The 19,212-nt window shown below is 44.9% G+C and overlaps 1 protein-coding gene across 5 annotated transcripts in view; it reads left to right on the top strand.

The window, feature by feature from the left end:
* Positions 1–1,144: 1,144 nt before the first annotated feature.
* TASP1 (taspase 1) overlaps positions 1,145–19,212 on the top strand; it is a 168,385-nt gene continuing 150,317 nt past the window's right edge. For 2 of the 5 annotated variants that reach the window (XR_010086636.1, XM_063444030.1), the window contains exons 1-4: positions 1,145–1,268; positions 9,254–9,315; positions 10,773–10,993; positions 14,687–14,754. Coding sequence is in view for 4 of the 5 variants with exons in the window: in XM_063444030.1 (XP_063300100.1) it covers positions 10,849–10,993; positions 14,687–14,754 (213 nt within the window). In the remaining variant the exon portion in view is untranslated. The other 3 variants (XM_063444031.1, XM_063444032.1, XM_063444033.1) reach the window with 3 other exon arrangements.

Raw genomic sequence — 19,212 nt, 5'->3', positions numbered from 1 at the left:
GGGTGCAGCCGTAGAGAACGTGGGCAAAGATAGACCGTCTCACGCCTCTGCCTCTCAGCTACCGTTGAACGATGAGCTTCCCGGCCAATGCACCAAATGATACCGGAGAAACTGACGGAAGCCAAGCACAGAGAGATGGACACAGGTTTCTTCAGGAAGGAAGAGATTCTTTATTGGATCACCGATCGGGACTCAGAGGGACTAATGTCACCAAAATACAGCAAGTTCTGAGCCCCGGACAATAGTGCAGGCTCCTCATATAGGCACATAACTCCTCCCATATTAAGCTCCACCCGCACATTCTCTTGACCAATCAATACAAATAAGAATTAACTTCCTGCTTGACCGCATGGCTTGTCCAGCACAATGGAGGAGGGGAATACTACATCCTGTATTCTTGCACATGCTCCGTACACTACTGATCGTATCTTGCCTTGTGCAACCAACTGATCGATACGTCAGCATATGCACATACACATGCCGTGGTAATCTCGGCCTACTAAATTTATTTTTACCGAGATTCCACCACACCAGCACTATATTTATTCATATATTGCAAGTAATCTGCACCATTTTAAATGCTTAGTTATTCATGGGTTAACTTTAAGGGAACCGTGACTATAAGAGACAAACCAGTGAGCCCAGGTTAAACCGACAGGTCTGTATACTATGCAGGTGATTCTGTATGTTGGTCACTCAGCATGTACAGGAGGCGATGTGATAAACAGAGTGGGTCATGCCCTTTTGGTATATGTACGGGAAGCATATTAGAGATCCAGGGCCTGGGGTCATGCCAGTGGGCTTTGATTATTTCCAGATGTTAGTCGCCCATGAAACATCCCAATATTATTAGAAATTCATGGCAGATGCAGGGTGTGGAGAGAGTTAGGGGGAAATAAATAAATTAATAAATACATTAAAAAATTACAGAAATGTCATTCAAGGGATGCCCAACAGCCCTAGAGAGAGGGGCTCCCGTGCGCATGCGCAATGCTACACCTCACCTTAGGGAACCCTGGCTTAAAGCTGCGCATGTGCAGAGGGTGGCGTGTAAAACGCGCACGCGCACTCGCCCGGACGCGGTCATGTGCGGTGAGGTTGCGCTCGCTCCGTGCCCTCTGCGCATGCGTCGCGGAGTGTCTGCCTGTACGCATGCGCAGCACTTTAAATCCCCCCTTACTCCCTCCTTCCCTGCAAATCGGGACAAGTATCGGCGATACGGAGAAGCCGGGTCGGCACTAGTAATATCGGGGCTAGACAGGTGGCAAGTATGTTCCCCGGCATGGCTAGTTTTTCCTCATGTGTCTGTCAGCGGCCGCAGGCTAGTGGTTAGGACAGTAAGTGTCTGTCAGCCAGGTAGGTAGGTAACCCGTGCTCACCCAGGCTGGGTCATGGGATACTCAGTGTGACCTGCCAGCACTCATACACACACTCACTAAAAGGGGGGGAGGTCACACTCAGGGGGAGTGCCACTCAGGGGAGGTCACACTCAGTGGGGAGTGCCACTCAGGGGGAGGTCACACTCGGGGGGAGTGCCACTCAGGGGGTGTGCCACTCAGGGGAGGTCACACTCAGGGGGAGTGCCACTCAGGGGAGGTCACACTCAGGGGGAGTGCCACTCAGGGGAGGTCACACTCAGGGGGAGTGCCATTTAGGGGAGGTCACACTCAGGGGGAGGTCACACTCAGGGGGAGTGACACTCAGGGGAGGTCACACATTTAGGGGGAGTGCCACTCAGGGGAGGTCACACTCAGGGGGAGTGCCACTCAGGGGAGGTCACACATTTAGGGGGAGTGCCACTCAGGGGAGGTCACACATTTAGGGGGAGGTCACACTCAGGGGAGGTCACACTCAGGGGGAGTGCCACTCAGGGGAGGTCACACTCAGGGGGAGTGCCACTCAGGGGGAGTGCCACTCAGGGGGACCACTCAGGGGAGGTCCCACTCAGGGGAGGTCCCACTCAGGGGAGGTCCCACTCAGGGGGAGGTCCCACTCAGGGGGAGGTCCCACTCAGGGGGAGGTCCCACTCAGGGGGAGGTCCCACTCAGGGGGAGGTCCCACTCAGGGGGAGGTCCCACTCAGGGGGAGGTCCCACTCAGGGGGAGTCCCAGTCAGGGGGAGTCCCAGTCAGGGGGAGTCCCAGTCAGGGGGAGTGCCACTCAGGTGAGGTCACACTCAGGGCTTCCTTTTAAATAGTTTAATACACCATTGGACTCTGTGCATCAGAGCCATGCTGGCCAAAAGTGCTGCTAGTGATAGAACATTCCACTGGTTTCCATGGTAATTGCTCCACTTTTAGAACTTTGATGCAGAGGTGTCATTTATGCGCAGAATTTACAATTACATCTAAAACGTAACTGTAGTTCATAACAGCACAAACTCTCACAGTGACATCCTAAACTAAACCAGGACTCACCAGGACACCTCAAACTCCACCGCAGTTCACAGTAACATCCCAAACTAAACCATTGATCACAAGGACACCTCAAACTCCACCACAGCTTACAGTGACACCCCAAATTAACCCCTTAAGGACCAAACCTCTGGAATAAAAGGGAATCATGACATGTCACACATGTCATGTGTCCTTAAGGGGTTAAACCATGGCTCACCAGGACACCTCAAACTCCACCGCAGCTTACAATGACACCCCAAATTAAACCATGGCAGCTCATTATTACTAAATGCATGTTTTCATTGGCCTTCTATCTACTAAACGGTATTTCAGGTCTGGTTTTTGTGTTTTAGTTTTGGATGGGAAGTGTAGGTTACAGGGTTCCATGTTTTTAGGTAAATAGATAATACACAATAAATATCAATCGGCTAAGATGTGCTCAGTATAAAATGTGTATGCAAAGTATAATCGCACATCTATTTGGTACCTATTGCCCTAGTCGTGAGAGGACTAAGCATCTGACTTATCTGACCTGCACCAGTGTAAATTACATTACTCTTACTTATTCTTAAGGAGGGGTGTATTTCACGGGTAAACTCTGGAAATAAGACTTAGGTCTTAACCATTGTGTTTGCAACTGTGCAGGCACCCAAGTGGCAAGGTATAAGCCTACAATGTTGTCTAAAATCAACATATAAAAAATAACCCAAGACAAACATTATCAGAGGAAATGTAACAACCGTACTGCCACACAGTTGAAATAAAATCTACATCACTGATGACATTGAGGAACTAATCTATTGTCTCCAGCAGGAGGGACAAAAGCAGAGGCAATAGGATCTGTGGCAGGTACAAATGGGGTGATATCCCAGCGATGATTTGGCTGCTTGTCTTGCTGTGAGGTCCCTTGTGGAGAGATGCCTATCTGGGCACGGACCATCTGCTCTAGTTAGCCGCTTGTGAACAGTCCCATCCTTTGTGACTTGTGGAGACCGTGCAATACCCCAGTGATGGGGTGTATTATTGTCTCGTAGAGCACTAGTAACAGGGCATAGCGACTGCCTCCATAGAATTGTAGACCTTGAGTGGGTAAAAGACCTAGGTATATTGTTCAAATTCTAAAAAGAGAGAGGTGTGCAACCAATTGCAATGATATCCCTAGAGGCCTGGTTAGGTGGTTATCTTTGTCCGCGGATCCTGGAGAAGCCGTTGATGAAAAGGCTGTTAGCCAGCTCAGTAGGTAAGAGAGGATTGAAAATGCATCTCAAGAAATGCGGTAGCTTCAGCAGTTCCAAAGTGATGGATTTGAATATTCTTGCAGCGGTTGTGATCTTTATGGGCCTCCAACTTCTGCGCCATATCAGCCTGAGTCTGCGATAAGCATTTCTGCTCAGCAATCACGGAGGCCAGTTCTGCCTTTAGGCAGTGAATCCTCCTCTATGGCTTTGATTCTCCTGGTGAGTGTATGTAATACCTCCCACAGTATTGCAATATTAGCTTTAAATAATACGCATATATTGCGCTGGAGCACTTTTATGTCGCTCTTAGTAGCTGGAGTATTCCCCAAGGTAGTGAGTTATAAATAAAATGCCATCCAAATGATAAAAATACAGGTTGGCTAGGTTTAAACAGCTTGTAAATACAGAGCTCCGACTGAACAGGGCTGTTCTGTTTGTTAGTCAGCTCTGTCCCTTAAATTAGCTTTCCTTTTTTTTTTTTTTTTTTTTGATAAAGGACGAAATAAAAAATAAATAAAACAAATCCTTCAAAATGCGAATGCTGTACATTTCTCTAGTAATAATTATTTGTCTCATTTTATGAATGTAAATAATAGTAAAAAGTGGCAGAAAGACACTTAAAGGAACACTAACCTGTATCCCTGACCCTGTAAAAACCACAATCTAGCCCCCCCTAGATATAGTAAAATCTTAACATTATTCCAGTCTGCTGGTGTTGGCTCTGCCCCTGATCTGCTTGATTGTCTGATATCACCAGAAGTGATGAACTCAGCCAATCACAATGCTTTTACATAGGAAAGCATTGGATTAGCTGTGATTGCCAAGGAGGCGGGCTGGGGCGGAGCCAAACGCCGACCTGGCCAGTCCATATTTCCTCATAGAGATGCATTGAATCAATGCATCTCAAGGAGGAAAGTTGTGTCTCCATGTAGGGGGCTGGGACACTGATTGTCAGTCACACTGTGCAGCACTGCCCCAGGAAGCACCTCTAGTAGCCACCTAAGGAGTGGCCAGTGGAGGTGTCCCTAGGCTGTAATGTAAACACTGCGTTTTATCTGAAAAAACAGTGTTTACTGCAAAATGCCTGAAGGCAATGATTCTACTCACCAGAGCATACAGAATAAGCTGTAGTTGTTCTGGTTAATATAGTGTCCCTTTTAATAGGTTATAGCAATAAGTTTTAAAAGAATAAACTACAATCTTGCCTTCTTGAGCAGTGATGTCAAAATTGGAAAAACTTTACATCCTCTCTTGCAGTCTTCAATCCATCCAATGTTTGTTTGCAGATATTGCATACACAGCTAGATTGGACTATTTTTTTCTCCCTTGGAAATGAATTGACTCTGGCCATATTGATGCACACTCAATGACAAAACTGTTAAGCAGGCTGTGTATAAAATGACAACATGTGTGCTCTGAGTGGAACTGCTCTAGCTGGGGATAAACGCTGTGTCTTACAAGCCTGTGCAAGGTTAGACCCCATATACTGGGATAAGAGACTTCTATTTTTGTTTTTCAATTGCACTTTTTAATTGATGGGACACTATATAGTCACCAGCAGGGGCGGACTGAGAACCCTCAGGGCCCCCGGGCAAAATAAATCAAGGGCCCCCTTACAGGCCCCACCTATACTCCGCAGCAAGCGCCACCCATGTCCCGCCTCCATGCACCGCCTCCAGCCACACCCTACACAATCTTTAGACACAAGGAACAAAAGTGCAATAATCCCTTCAAGGCCCCAGTAGAGACTACAATTGAGGGCTAATGGGCCATGGAGGGGGGTCTTTCTAGCAGAGGCTATCTCAGTGTCCTTTAGAGAGTGTGTTAGAAAGAATCCCCTCCAGGCCCTATTAGTGACTACAATGGAGTCTAATAGGCTTGGAAAGGGGGTCTTTCTAACAGAGGCCATCTCAGTGTCCCTGCTGGAATCAGTCGCCTCCAGGCCCCAGTAGAGACTACAATTGAGGGCTAATGGGCCATGGAGGGGGGGAGCATTCTAGCAGAGGCTATCTCAGTGTCCTTTAGAGAGTGTGTTAGAAAGAATTTCCTCCAGGTCCCATTAGAGACTACAATGGAGTCTAATGGGGCCTGGAGGGGGGTCTCCAACACTCTGGTTCCTATTCACAATATAGCAACACAACATAGCTCGCTGATACCTAGGCCAAGTTGGCTCCTCTTACCTTAATTACTGTTGCTGGCTGGCAGTCTGTGGGCTTGCTGGAAGGCTGTGGGCTTACTGGCTGCGGCTGGCAGGCTGTGGGCTTGCTGGCTACTGCCGGCAGGCTGTGGGCTTGCTGGCTGCGACTGGCAGGCTGTGGGCTTGCTGGCTGCGGCTGGCAGGCTGTGGCTTGCTGGCTGTGGCTTGCTGGCTGGCAGGCTGTGGCTTGCTGGCTGCGGTTGGCAGGCTGTGGGCTTGCTGGCTGTAAGCCTAACTGGTGGCCTGTGGGCTGGCTGGCTGGCTACTGGCCAGCCTGTGGGCTGGCTGGCTGGCTGGCCGGCCTGTGGGCTGGCTGGCTTGCTGGCTACTGGGACACTTGTAGATTATTTAAAGAAATAATCCATGCACAATAACCACTACTGCTCTGTGTAGTCGTTATGGTGCCAGGAGGGCCGGGCCCCCCTCCCAGAGTAAGTAGTCAAACCGTTTAAGAACAGTTTGACAACTTACCTGTGGTCTGCTGGGATATGAGGCTGTAGTAGGGTATAGGAGCAGTGGTGCAATGTGTAAGGGGGGCAGTGTGTGTGAAAGGTTCAGTGTGTGTGAGTGTGTGTAGTGTGTGAATGTGTAGGGTGTGTGGGGCAATGTGTGTATGAGGGGGCTGTGTATGTGTGTGGCAATGTTAGTATGGGGGGCTGTGTGTGTATGGGTGGGCAGTGTATGTGTGTGTGAGGCAATGTGTGTAAATGTGTATGGGGTGTGTGGGGGCAGTGTGTGTGTATGGGGGGGCAGTGTGTGAATGTGTATGGTGTGTGGGGGCAGTGTGTTTATGGGGCTAGAGTTCACTCTCACCACTGCGACCACCAGGAATCCCTGGTGGTCACAGTGTTGAGAGTGAACTCTAGCCCGTAGCTCCAGGGCTAGAGTTTACTCTCGCAAGAGCCGTAACGTTGCCGTGGTAACCGCGGCAACGATCTGTGCTCGCGCAAGAAGGACCCAGAGGAGCTGCAGGCTGAGCTCCCGGGTCCTCTCTTCCTCCCTCCCCTGCCGGCTGCCCGCACGGTGCCTGCGGACAGGGGAGGGGGCAATTGCCCTCCTCTTACTCCCCCCTCCCCCTCTTCTTACCCCCCTTCTTACTCCCACCCTCTCCTTACCCCCTTCTTACTCCCCCTCCCTTCTTACTCCCCCTCCCTCTCTTTTTACCCCCTCCCTCTCTCTTCTTACCCTCCCCCTCTCTTCTTACCCCCTCCCTCTCTTCTTACCCCTCCCTCTCTCTTCTTACCCCCTCTCTCTCTTTTTACCCCCTCTCTCTTTTTACCCCCTCCCTCTCTCTTTTTACCCCCCTCCCTCTCTCTTTTTACCCCCCTCCCTCTCTTTTTACCCCCCCTCCCTCTCTTCCCCCCTTCCTCTCTCTTTTTACCCCCCTCCCTCTCTCTTTTTACCCCCCCTCCCTCTTTACCCCCTCCCCTCTCTCTTTTTACCCCCCTCCCTCTTTACCCCCCCTCCCTCTTTACCCCCTTCCCTCTTTACCCCCTTCCCTCTCTCTTTTTACCCCCTCCCACTCTCTTTTTACCCCCCTCTCTTTTTAACCCCCCCTCCCACTCTCTTTTTAACCCCCCCTCCCACTCTCTTTTTAACCCCCCCTCTCACTCTATTTTTAACCCCCCCACTCTCTTTTTAACCCCCCTCCCACTCTCTTTTTAACCCCCCACCCCACTCTCTTTTTAACCCCCCACCCCACTCTCTTTTTAACCCCCCCACTCTTTTTAACCCCCCCATTCTCTTTTTAAACCCCCCCTCCCACTCTCTTTTTAAACTCCCCCCCTCCCACTCTCTTTTTAAACCCCCCCCTCCCACTCTCTTTTTAACACGCTCCCCCCCCTCCCACTCTCTTTTTACCCCCTCCCCTGTAGCGTGGCCGAGCTGCTGTGCGGTCTGCGGTGCCCGGCCGGAGTGATAGGAAGGTGCACACTGTGCACCTTCCTGTCAGTCCGGCCGGGTACAGGAAACAGAAACTCCTGTTCCGCGCGGAACAGAAGTTTCTGTTTCCTGTACCCGGCCGGACTGACAGGAAGGTGCACACTGAGCACCTTCCTATCACTCCGGCCGGGCACCGCGGACCGCACAGCTACAGGGGAGGGGAGGTGAGAAGCTGCAGCCGCCTGAGGCTCTTAAGAGAGCGCTCAGGCGGCTGCAGCATTTAAAGGGGCGGCCGGGCCCCCTGATGGCGGGCCCCCCTCCCGGCCGGGCCCTCGGACCATGTCCGAAGTGCCCGACCGGTCAGTCCGCCCCTGGTCACCAGAATAACTATATTCTTCTGGCGTCTACTGCCTGTCCCTGCAGGCTTTTTTAATGTAAACAGTCTTTTCAGAGAAAATGCAATGTTTTACATGACTGCCTAGCAACACCTCCAGTGGCAGTCACTCAGAGGGCCACTGGAGGTGCTGAACATTCCTTATAGAGATGCATTGATACAATGAGTGGAGATGCTGATTGGCGCAGCGTTTTTCCAGCATCACAATGCTTCCCTATGGGAATAGTTTGATGATCTCTCCAATGGGTCGAAGCCATCCGCATGGAGACCGTCACCTTGCCGCCTTACTAGCACTAGCAGAACTATAGTGCTAGGATACACGTTTGTATGCCTGATACTATATTGTTCCTTTAATAAAAAACAATGGTCAGGTGTAATAAAGAAATGCACACAGTTAATGTGCGTTAGAACATGGGCCTTAAATGGTTACCCCAAGCACCATGTCCACTGTAGTGATTTGAAGTAGCTATGGTGCCTGGAATTTGTACATGCAGTGTTTCACTATGACCAGAATGAGTTTAAACCCATTGTTGCTGGAGGTGTAACAGTTCCAGGCTGGCTAATGTAGATTCTGTGCATATTCCTATCTGAGTTGTCAGCTAATGCTGAAGTTTGTCAGTACTTTTTGCCTCTGATCTAGCACTGAGGCAGAAAGACACAGGGAGTTTACTGAACATTATGTTTATTTGTATTTATTCAAATCACGGTTTTATACTGTGATCAAGCAGCATCATCTTGTCTGTAAAATAACAATATGCAATCTAAACACCGGACCAGGAGGGTAGGAAAACGTTTAACATTCCATATTTTGTGGTGTCGGGCTGCATCCCCATTGATGCTTTGCCATCCGTATGGCTGTAAGAGCATTATGGGTGATGTAGTCCACAACATCTGGAGTGCAGAAGGTTGCATAACCCAGCACTAGACAAAGTTATTTTGTGGTTGGAAAAAAATACTTTGTAAAATTACATTTCATCATGCAAAATGTGTTGGTTAGCTTCTACATGGAATTTTCATTGTAGCAATAGATATCCAATTTTCTTTACCTAGATTAACTTGGTGTTTTTGTAATGGTATTATAATTTTTTTATTTTTTTTTTACCTAAAGATCAAACAATAAGTCTTTTTTTTTTTTGTCCTTTGTGTAGGCAGAAGAATGACGCAGGTAACGGTTTTCAAGGTGGAAGTTTGTTAGAGACCGGGAAAGCATGTGAGTATTATTTTGGAAAATATATCTTTATGTGTTGAATTCGCATCTAGTTGTCATGTAGCTGAAGTTGATATAAGGTGGCCAGAACGGGTGAAATTGCCTGCGAACATTCACATATTTGGAGTTTCCTCAGACACACCTAAAACTTATGTGTTTACCCTTATTGGAAACAAAAAAAAAAACTGCACTATAAACACTTCAGTGATTTTAAGTGGTCATGGTGCCTGGAGTTGTTTTTGCTTTGAAATGCTGCACATACTGTAATTAATGTCTATGCAGCCGAAAGTGTAACTCCACCTCTGGCAGTTTCATTACACAGACCAGAACAAAATTACAGGCTGGTAAAGTCAATTCTGTGCAAAATTGTCTTCTGACACCAACACGCACTACATGCTGGTCCTGGACAGCCAATAGCATCTGGATGTTAGGAATGAGTTGTCCACCTAGGCTGTAACTTTGCTTTCTGTGGATTGGACCTGTATACCTGAAATTTTCAAGTGTTAGCGAGTGGTAGAAAGTAACGGTTAAATGAATAAACCGAATAAAAATGTGGAGACAGGACAGCCCTGTTGAGCGCCTCTGAATATTCAGAAAGAATGAGGAGGGGCCTCCCAAAAAATTTGTGTTTCATAAAGATCTTTCACAGATATTCCAACCCAGTCTAGAGATATATTGAGACAAAGTAGGGACTTTTTTTTTCATTCACTTACTATTATTATTATTGGTATTTATATAGCGCCAACTAATTCCACAGCGCTTTAAAATATTAAGAAATGGGGGCAAATTTACAATAAATGAGACAATTACACAGTGATACAGGAACAATAGGTAGATGAGGACCCTGCTCAAACGAGCTTACAGTCTAGATTATTGATTCCCAACCCATTCCTCAAGTACCCCCAACCAGTTCAAGATGTTGGGATTACCTGGTTGTGTTTTTAGAAAAAAAATAAAGAAAAACACTTTAGACACAACAGGGTAATCCCTAAATCCTGGACTGGTTGGGGGTACTTGAGGACTGGGTTGGGATCCCCTGGTCTAGATGACTTAAAACTTCTTCGCACTGAACCAAACTACACCACCAAGACGTGTCATGAGTGATGGCTACAGGTTATTGGCTCTGTTTATGGAGGATCCTGTGGGATCCTCCAAAGACCTTTTAGCTCTACTCTTGCTAATGCGTAAGAGGTCAGCAGTAACCGGAAGTCACCAGAAGCTGAAGACGACCCGCTGGGAGAAGATGGCAGGTGTCCATGAGGATCAGGTTCAGTTAAGTAGAACTCACCTTTGCCTGTCCTCAGTCGGAGGTCTTTGCAAAATCTAGTTAAAGATTCTTCATGAATGATATGGATGCTGATACTACTCCTAATCGTATTAATTGTTAAAAAAGCATTGAAAACTTTACGTATTTCAAAAAGACGATTGATACTTATTTGTTTCCCTCTGTAAATTCTTAGGGGGACACATGGAATATGTGACATATGGTTATCAGGATGCCCCTTCCCAAGAAACCAATGACAGTTCTAGCTCACCATGGAGAAGGCTTTACATTCATCAGACGTATTGCCTTCTAAATCGTCTCAGGTCGCAGGCAGGAAGGAGACCGAAACAGCCAAAGAATTGGACTCTAGTAAAGTACAGAAGCAGAAACGGGTTGGATTTGTGTTGGTGCATGCAGGTGAATTAACATATACAGTTATTAAACAATTAAGAAATGACCGAGAATGAATCACTTATAGATAGGTGGACCTCTCTTAGCCACAAAATGTGTGATTATCTATATTACTTCTAGTGAGGTACATGGACATCATGCTGGTGAAACAACAGCGAATGTGTATATTCAAATGTATACCTACCCCTTCCTGGTCCCCCACATACTCAATGTTTCAGTTTTTTTCCCTTATGTTGGTGGGGGGAACGGTAGTCCTAGGAATACAACTTTGTATTTCTGGCACTACAGTATCCCTTTAACCCCTTAAGGACCAAACTTCTGGAATAAAAGGGAATCATGACATGCCACACATGTCATGTGTCCTTAAGGGGTTAAACAAAAACCTATAAATCCTAAAAATGTCACCCTTCCCAGGAGCTCCCTAATCCTTAACACCCTGAAAGGGTGAAATATAGTTAGCTGTTTCTTTTTTTTTTTTTTTTTTTTTTTTTTTTAAATTCTTTATTTTTGCATGTGCATATAGGGTACAGGCAAGCGTGCAGGGCCACGACAGCTACTGCAGGCATAATCATGGTAGTTCTATGAGTGGCATTCTGTTACAGCACATATTTTTATTTTTGTCAAACATGAAACAGCAAATTAAGTTACATTTTAAACATGCATACACTTAAGTTAACACTTTCAGGTTTAAGGAAGGGTAACATGGTAGGTATGTCGGCGGGTCGTCAATATCGATTGTGGAAGATCATAATGTAAGTCAACAATAAGTGTAGGACAGCAGCGTGTATGCTGACATTCTAATGGAGCATTGGTATAAAAACAGTATTCATTAGCATGTCACAGAAATATAAACAGGTTGAAACTTTCCGATATGCAACATATGTAAGAAAACAAGTGCTTTTCCATCTAAAACAGAGTGTGAGCTGAGGTTGGTCTCATGCGGGGTTAAGCATACTATTTAACAAGGTGTACGAATGTTAATATTAGGTTCCCTACATGTCTAAGTGTAGGGTCATGTTAGAAGCGTGGGTGCAAGGAGGATTAGTGGTTGTGGTATGTTACGTGTGGGATGTTATATTTTAATCGGGTAGTGAGACCTATTTTGTGTGAGGCGGTTTTGATGGTATATTACCCCTGACCAAGGGGGCGGCGGCGGCGCGGCATCAGTGTGTTGGTACCTCTCGCAGGCCCAGAGCCTTGTCTCAGCTTGTACTTATCAGGGCTGGAGTTACATATATAAACTTTAAACCTAGGATTAAAGGAAAGAAAAAGCAGAAAAGAAATATAAAACGTTTAGTCCCATAGTCCCTCGGCCATGTTACTGGTTAGAGCAGTGTGTGGGAGGGTTGAGAAGTACCCTGTTCCCGGCCAAGTCTGCCTAGTAGTGTAGGCCCTTGTGTTTGCTCCAGCTGTTGTTGTCAAGTGTGGGGACTCGGTGGTGTCCTGTCTCTCGGGGTGAACGGCATGCTGGTGGCCGGGTCTCCCATCTCGTGCTGTGACACTTGTGGTAAGACGGCAGGTAGGTCTGGTAGTCCAAGTTTCTTCAGGAGTGCTGGTGCCTCTTCGCTCGATGTTACCGTGTGAGTGAGTTCGTTGTGGGGGATTATCAGGGATCTTCGTGGTCCCCATCGGTATGGTACTCCTAGGGTGCGCAAATGAGTTGTAAAATGTGATAGTGTCTTGCGCCATTGTAACGTGGCCCTGGTGAGATCTTGGTAAAACGACAGCTGGGTCGTTTCAAAGGTAAGAGGGGTTTTACCTCTGGTTGCTGCCAGGAGCTGTGCTTTGTCGTGGGTGGAGGCGCATCGCAATATGACATCTCTGGTGGGCATGTTAGGCGTCCTGGAGGAAGCTGGGAGTCTGTATACGCCATCCAGCCCGAATTTTCGATTAGCTGCCGGCGGTAAGATGGTGGCTAAGAGTCTTCGGATGTATTGTGGCAGTTCGGTGGCCTGGATCTCTGCAGGTATCCCCCTTATTTTTACATGATTTCGCCTGGCTCGGTCCTCCAGCGCGGACATTTGCAGCATTAAGTTATGCTGTGTGGCTTGCAGTTGGTGTACTGCGTCTTGCATGTTAGCCATGCCGGTTTGGAGGTGCGTGATGTCTTGTTCGGAGGTTTGGACTCGCACTGTGACATTGTGCATGTCGTTTTTCAGGCGTCCCACATCAACAGCCAACGTCTTCTGTATATCTTTGACCCAGTTTTGTAGGTCCTGTTTAGTGGCAAAATTAGAGTCTCCCATTGCAGTGTTCGTTGCCGGCATTGTGAGTGCTGCGTCTGTTTGGGTTGATGATGAGTGGGCCGGTGAGTGGGATTGAGTTTGGGCCATGGTGGTAGTTTTGGGCTGTGCTGGGCGCTGGAGCAGAGTTCCAATGTCCTGTGCTGTAGAGGAGCCCATGTGAGCCTTCTGTGTGCGTTTTCCCATGGGTGTGTGAGTCTCCGGCCCGTACGGGTCAAAGTCGTCTTCCGGATCGGAATCACCCTGTAGGTAGGTCCCGCTGAGTAGCTGCTCGAGTCCGTGTAAGCTCGGAGCGTGGTAGGCCTTAGGCCTGCGTTTTGCACTCCCCGACTTTGGAGTGTACCGGAAAGGCATCTGCCGGTTCGGTGTGTTGTCCTGGACCCTGTTCTGGTGTGCTCCGGGTCGGATGGTGGGTATTTTCCGAGATTTTGGCGGATTTTGATTTGCAAGGTGGGAGCTCGCTATAATGGCGTCCGCTCCGCTTCAGGTCCCGGCCCCGCCAGTTAGCTGTTTCTTAGTTATAATAAGTTACTTTTGGTAAACAATCACTTCCTCTGAGAACCATAGTATGTATTCCAGAGTAACCCTGATCCTTGACTGGAAGGACGAGGCCACAGCAGGGATATATGATTTCTATGATTGGAGGAAATTTTTTGGTTAAAATTTCTTTGCTTGTTGGCTTGTACAACCAATCCATTTTATTGAAATATGAGTTTGGTTAAGATTAGATGTAAAGGTGGACTACCTGGCTGATTCCAGATCTGGCTGGTCTTACGCTTCACTCTAACAACTAGGGATAGGAATGTTTTTGTGAGAGATATGATTACCTGTACAAGGAAGCTAGGATCAAGTGGTAAGTTGGACATTTTGTTGGTTTACAAGTAAATCTCGAGTTCCCTCCAGAAAGATTGAATTGGGGGACCTTCTCAGAGTCAGTGATTCAAGTCCGCGTTGGCATGTGATCATTTGAACGGGTGGGTGAATCTTTTCTTGTCATCTTGTGGCGCATGTGAGGTGTATAGTAAGCATAGTGTGTTGTTTCCTACGTGGATATTGTTCTTTCTGTTACATTATGGCTAGTAAAATAGATGTGGTAGCCGTATGGGTCTTTACCTTCCCTTAAACAACCTGCAGTTCTTTCTACGATTTGTCATTTATGGCTACACGCTTAGAATTGCAGAACACATTTTTGTAGGCTTTGGTGTATCTGCAAAGATTGAGAAATACAAAATATCATTAAAATAATGTCTTCGCTATTAATTTGTTTAACCCAGTTTTTACTTTTCCTACCTAATAACTTGAATCAATTGATTTGCTTGTGACAAGTGCACTTCATTAATGAGTTGCCCCTTTCTTTAGAGCAATAAGACTTTCCTGGCCATAGAAAAAAAAAAAACCACAGAGATTGGAACATGTTACACGATTGTCATTGAGCCTGTGTGTATTGTTTCTCTAGGTGCTGGCTATCATTCTGAATCGAAAGCTAAGGAGTATAAACATGTCTGCAAGCGAGCTTGTAAAAAGGTATTTATTCCCATTTTCCTAATGTGACTGCCATTTGTACCTGTGAAATGAAACGTTTACCTAGTCACAATTTACCACAGATAGACAAAGTAACAAATATCTGTCTGATTGTGAGTTATGTAGAATCTGAGTTACACTACGTAATAGTGTTCTAGATTGTTTTTAAATAAACAAATATGTTTAAATGTCTATCTGTTCCTGTCCAAATCTGAGATGATTAAATTGCGTATACGCAGAAGTAAATTCAGACTGACACACGGAGTTCAGGTTAAAAGCACTTCGAGAAAATTTAATGGCATCTGATTAAAAAGCGGGCTCGCAGACCCTTATAAGAGCAAAATTGCATCATCATTGAATATCAAGATAACAACAAATAAACATCATTAATTGGATTAAGTGTTAAGTGGTTATGTCAATGTCCACCCATCAATATTATTAATTGGCTCCAGTACTAAGTGGTTAGCTAGGTGTCCTCCCACCGGGAGGTGGCGTCTTTCTTGGACACGGGTGTGGACAGATGGCTCAAGCGCCATCTTACCCAGCACGAGGCTTACTCGGTGGGAAGGGGGGCTTGGGCGTCATTTTGGGTAGTTAGTGATGTCAGACTCTAGGTCAGGTTCAGGGTCTTTTTTATGAAAGAACATTTCATACAAGCTGTTTCTCATGGCCTAGCTATAGTATACTTTGTTGTTACAGGAACTTGATAATTCCGGTGTTAGTCATGTCCTTCTAGAAACTACAGTCTCTGTTCATTATTCTAAATGCTGTTAGGAAAATCTGTCATGTAATGTAGACAAAATGGAGTTAGTACAAAATTCAATACAGGATCAATAAAGGTTTTTAATAATTCTACATCAATAGCTGTGTCCTATAAATAGTTCCCCTAAGGGCAGCCCGGTACAGAAAACGTGAAACATATTTTATCTTTTTGGGGTATGAACTAAGAGCTGGATGAATTATTCAGAATCCATAGGCCAAAAATAGCAAAACTGGTAATGTAGCGGACCTTGTGATGTTTTCCATCCATATTTGATGTTTTAGATCAAATATTCTGTTTGTTTCCAGTGAACCAAAAGTCAGTGTTTTGTAAAAAACAAACAAAAAAACAATGAAAATTCGCCCAGGTCTCTTGCAGTGTTGGATTCTGGAGGTTCCATGTGAACTGCACTGAATCCTTAGGCGAGATGCTCCACTCGAGGAAACTTGCTTAGTAACTTTGCTTTAGTAATGTTATCGTTACTACTTTTTATTCATTAAACCAGAACCATTTTACACACACAAACTTCCTATGTTGCTTGCACAGATTATGCAGTGATGTGCAAATGAATGTGTTTGTCTACTCCCAGCTATGATTTCATAGCTTTCCTTGACAGTGTGTTTTCTTGGGGGGGTTTTGTAACCAAGGAAAATTTGCATAAATAAAGCTCAAAACACAATTCTGTTACTCTACCCACTCTGCGCAATACACAAGCCTATAAAACGTTGCATGTTTAGTAGATATGAAGACCGAACAAGGACTCCCAAGGACCCCCCATAAATCTTCCTAGAGGTTGCCTGGTCCCGTCTAATAACCAGCAAAATATAGCAACAGACATCACCGTCCACAATTGGAAAGTAAAACTTCAACACAGTCCTCTTTGTAATTCCTGAATATATTGCAAACAAAGTTCAGTTTGTGATGAATACTCATGAATGAACTTGGAATATTTGAGTAAATAAAAGCATACAAACAGACAAGAAAAAGAACATTTTAAAACCCTGAAACTTTCTGCAGCAGATTATGAGAGTAAAAAAAGGCAGGAAAATGACTTGCAAGTTTTAGGCTGTACAGCTATATTAACCCCTTAGGGACCCCGGACGTACTAGGTACGTCCAACAAAAATAGGTTTAAGGACCGCGGACGTACCTCTGAAAGAGTGGTCACATGGCCGCAATAGGTGTCAATAGTGCTGCCTGCAGGGGGACTGCCTAAACTGACATTAAATTATTATTATTATTATTATTATTATTATTTTTTTTTTTATAATATAGTGTGTGTGTGTGTATAATTTAAAACATTTTTAAATTTTACAAAAAGTTATATAAATAAAATTTTATTCTAACTGTATTTTGATATTAAAAAAAAAAAAAATATATATATATATATATATATATATCTATCAAAATACACTTAGAATGAAATTATATATCTTTGTATATAAAAATATGAAATATATATCTGTGACGAGACCAATCTCGCCACATTGCATTGGAGGAGCCTGGTTGCCCGACTGCTGCCTTTTAGACTTTAAAAAACTTATTTTCCCTGCGGAAAGACTTATTCGTGCCTTTTCTGCCGGGGTGTTCAGTAGATTTTATCTACCGAACAAACTACCGATTGCACGACCCCCTGGGAGCTGGAATGTGCCGCCAATTGACCACCCTGAAGTTGCGGTTAACCGCAGCTTAATTGACGAAGGCAGGGTGGTCTTTGTTCGTCGACCGAACACGTGGCGGCGGCCAGTTTACAAGTCCCGTACGGCCAGCGGTGTTCGGCACCTAAACTATGGAACTATAAACTGACACTTATTTGCACGAACACCGCTGAGCCGTCCGTCTCCTGGTTCCGGTTCGTGGGGATGTAGCCGAACAGCCGTTCATTCGGTATTTTTATGTGAATTGTGGTAACACAGATAGCTATGCCATGGAGCCTATTCGTGTGATTAAAGACTTTGGCTCCATGGCGATTAAACTGCATAACCCTAGGGGAGTGTCCACCAGGTGGGAGACCTGCATAAATACCGGGGCAGGTAGCCCTCAATAAACAGACCACTGCTTGACCCTCAACACGGAGCCTTGTCTCGTTCTTGGGGGGGATCCACTGTATGCTGTTGGAGATTGATTGCTAGGAGTGTAAGCTGATGTATGCTTTTCCTGTTCGTCTGCTAACAGCTATTCATGAGGTTCCAGTTTGGAGTGCTAGCTTATTCCCTTGTATGCCGTTCGGGAGTTTGGTGCATTCATTTATATCCGAATTCGTGAGTTTTGGTGCTTTTACAGTAGCTGTGCCTGTCTGTGAAAAGGGGATTATCGCCTAAACGGATTTTTACCCCTTTTTTGCTGAAACCTTCCGTTACAATATCCATTTACATAAATATTTTCATAAATATACACGTAGACTTCAAATAAACTTTGTATATATATTTAAATTCTACGTGCACATTTATGTAATATTTTTACATAATTAAGTAATTTTATTGATTGCAATTTGAGGGACCTGCCTGACAACCCAGGCCAAAAATCCAGAGAATTTAATTTGCTAGCACTGTGTTAAAACCTGTAACTTTCCATGACATCCTAAAACCTGTACATGGGGGCTACTGTTTTATTAGGTAGTCTTCGCTGAACACAAATATTAGTGCTTCAAAACAGTAAAACATATCACATTGATGATATTGTCAGTGAAAGTTTTTTTGCATTTTTCACACACAAACGGCACTTTCACTGATGATATTGTTGTGATACATTTTACTGTTTTGAAACCCTAATATTTGTGTTCAGCGAAGTCTCCCGAGTATAGCAGTACCCCCATGCACAGGTTTTATAGTGTTTTTGAAAGTTACAGGGTCAAATATAAGACTTGATTTTCCATTTTTTATTTTTTTTTACATTTACATTTGCCAGATTGGTTACGTAGCCTTTGAGAGCATATGGTAGCCCAGGAATGAGAATTACCCCTTATGATGGCATACCACTTGCAGAAGAAGACAACCCAAGGTATTGCAAATGGGGTATTTTTTAGTAGCCACAAAGTCACAGACACCGGCCAAAGTTAGCGTTCATAATAGTTTTTTGCATTTTTAACACACAAAGAAATATAAATGCTAACTTTGGCCAGTTTTTGTGACTAAGTGGCTACTAAAAAAGACTGGACATACCCCGTATTGAATACCCTGGGTACTACTTTAAAAAAAAATCTGTACATGTGAGGTTTTATACAGAGATTTGACAGATAGTAGTGTTACAATGTCACTATTGATAAATTTCAAAAATATATACGTAATTTGAAACAGCAATGTCCTACTTGTACTTGTAGCCCTATAACTTTCCAGAAAAAGCTAAGAACATGTTAACATTGGATCTTTCTAAACTAAGGACAAAATTTAGAAACTATTTAACAAGGGTGTTTTTTGGCGGTTGTAGATGCACAATTGATTTTGGGGGTCAAAGTTAGAAAAAGTGTGTTTAAAAATAAAATCTCATCATATTTTATTTTTTACAGTAAACTATATGATGACAATAATGGTATCTTTAGAAAGACTAATGGCGAGTATATAATATGTGTGGGTACAGTAAATGAGTAAGAGGAAAATTACAGCTAAACACAAACCCCGCAGAAATGTAAAAAGAGCCCGGGTCCATGTTGAGATTATGATTGGCTTAATTCTGGAAAAGATTTCACATTTAAAAAGTAAAAAC

Source organism: Pelobates fuscus, chromosome 2, assembly GCF_036172605.1.
Source record: "Pelobates fuscus isolate aPelFus1 chromosome 2, aPelFus1.pri, whole genome shotgun sequence".
Taxonomy (NCBI): Eukaryota; Metazoa; Chordata; class Amphibia; order Anura; family Pelobatidae; genus Pelobates; species Pelobates fuscus.
The sequence above is the reverse complement of the archived record's forward strand: the minus strand, read 5'-3'. Positions and strand labels throughout refer to the sequence as shown.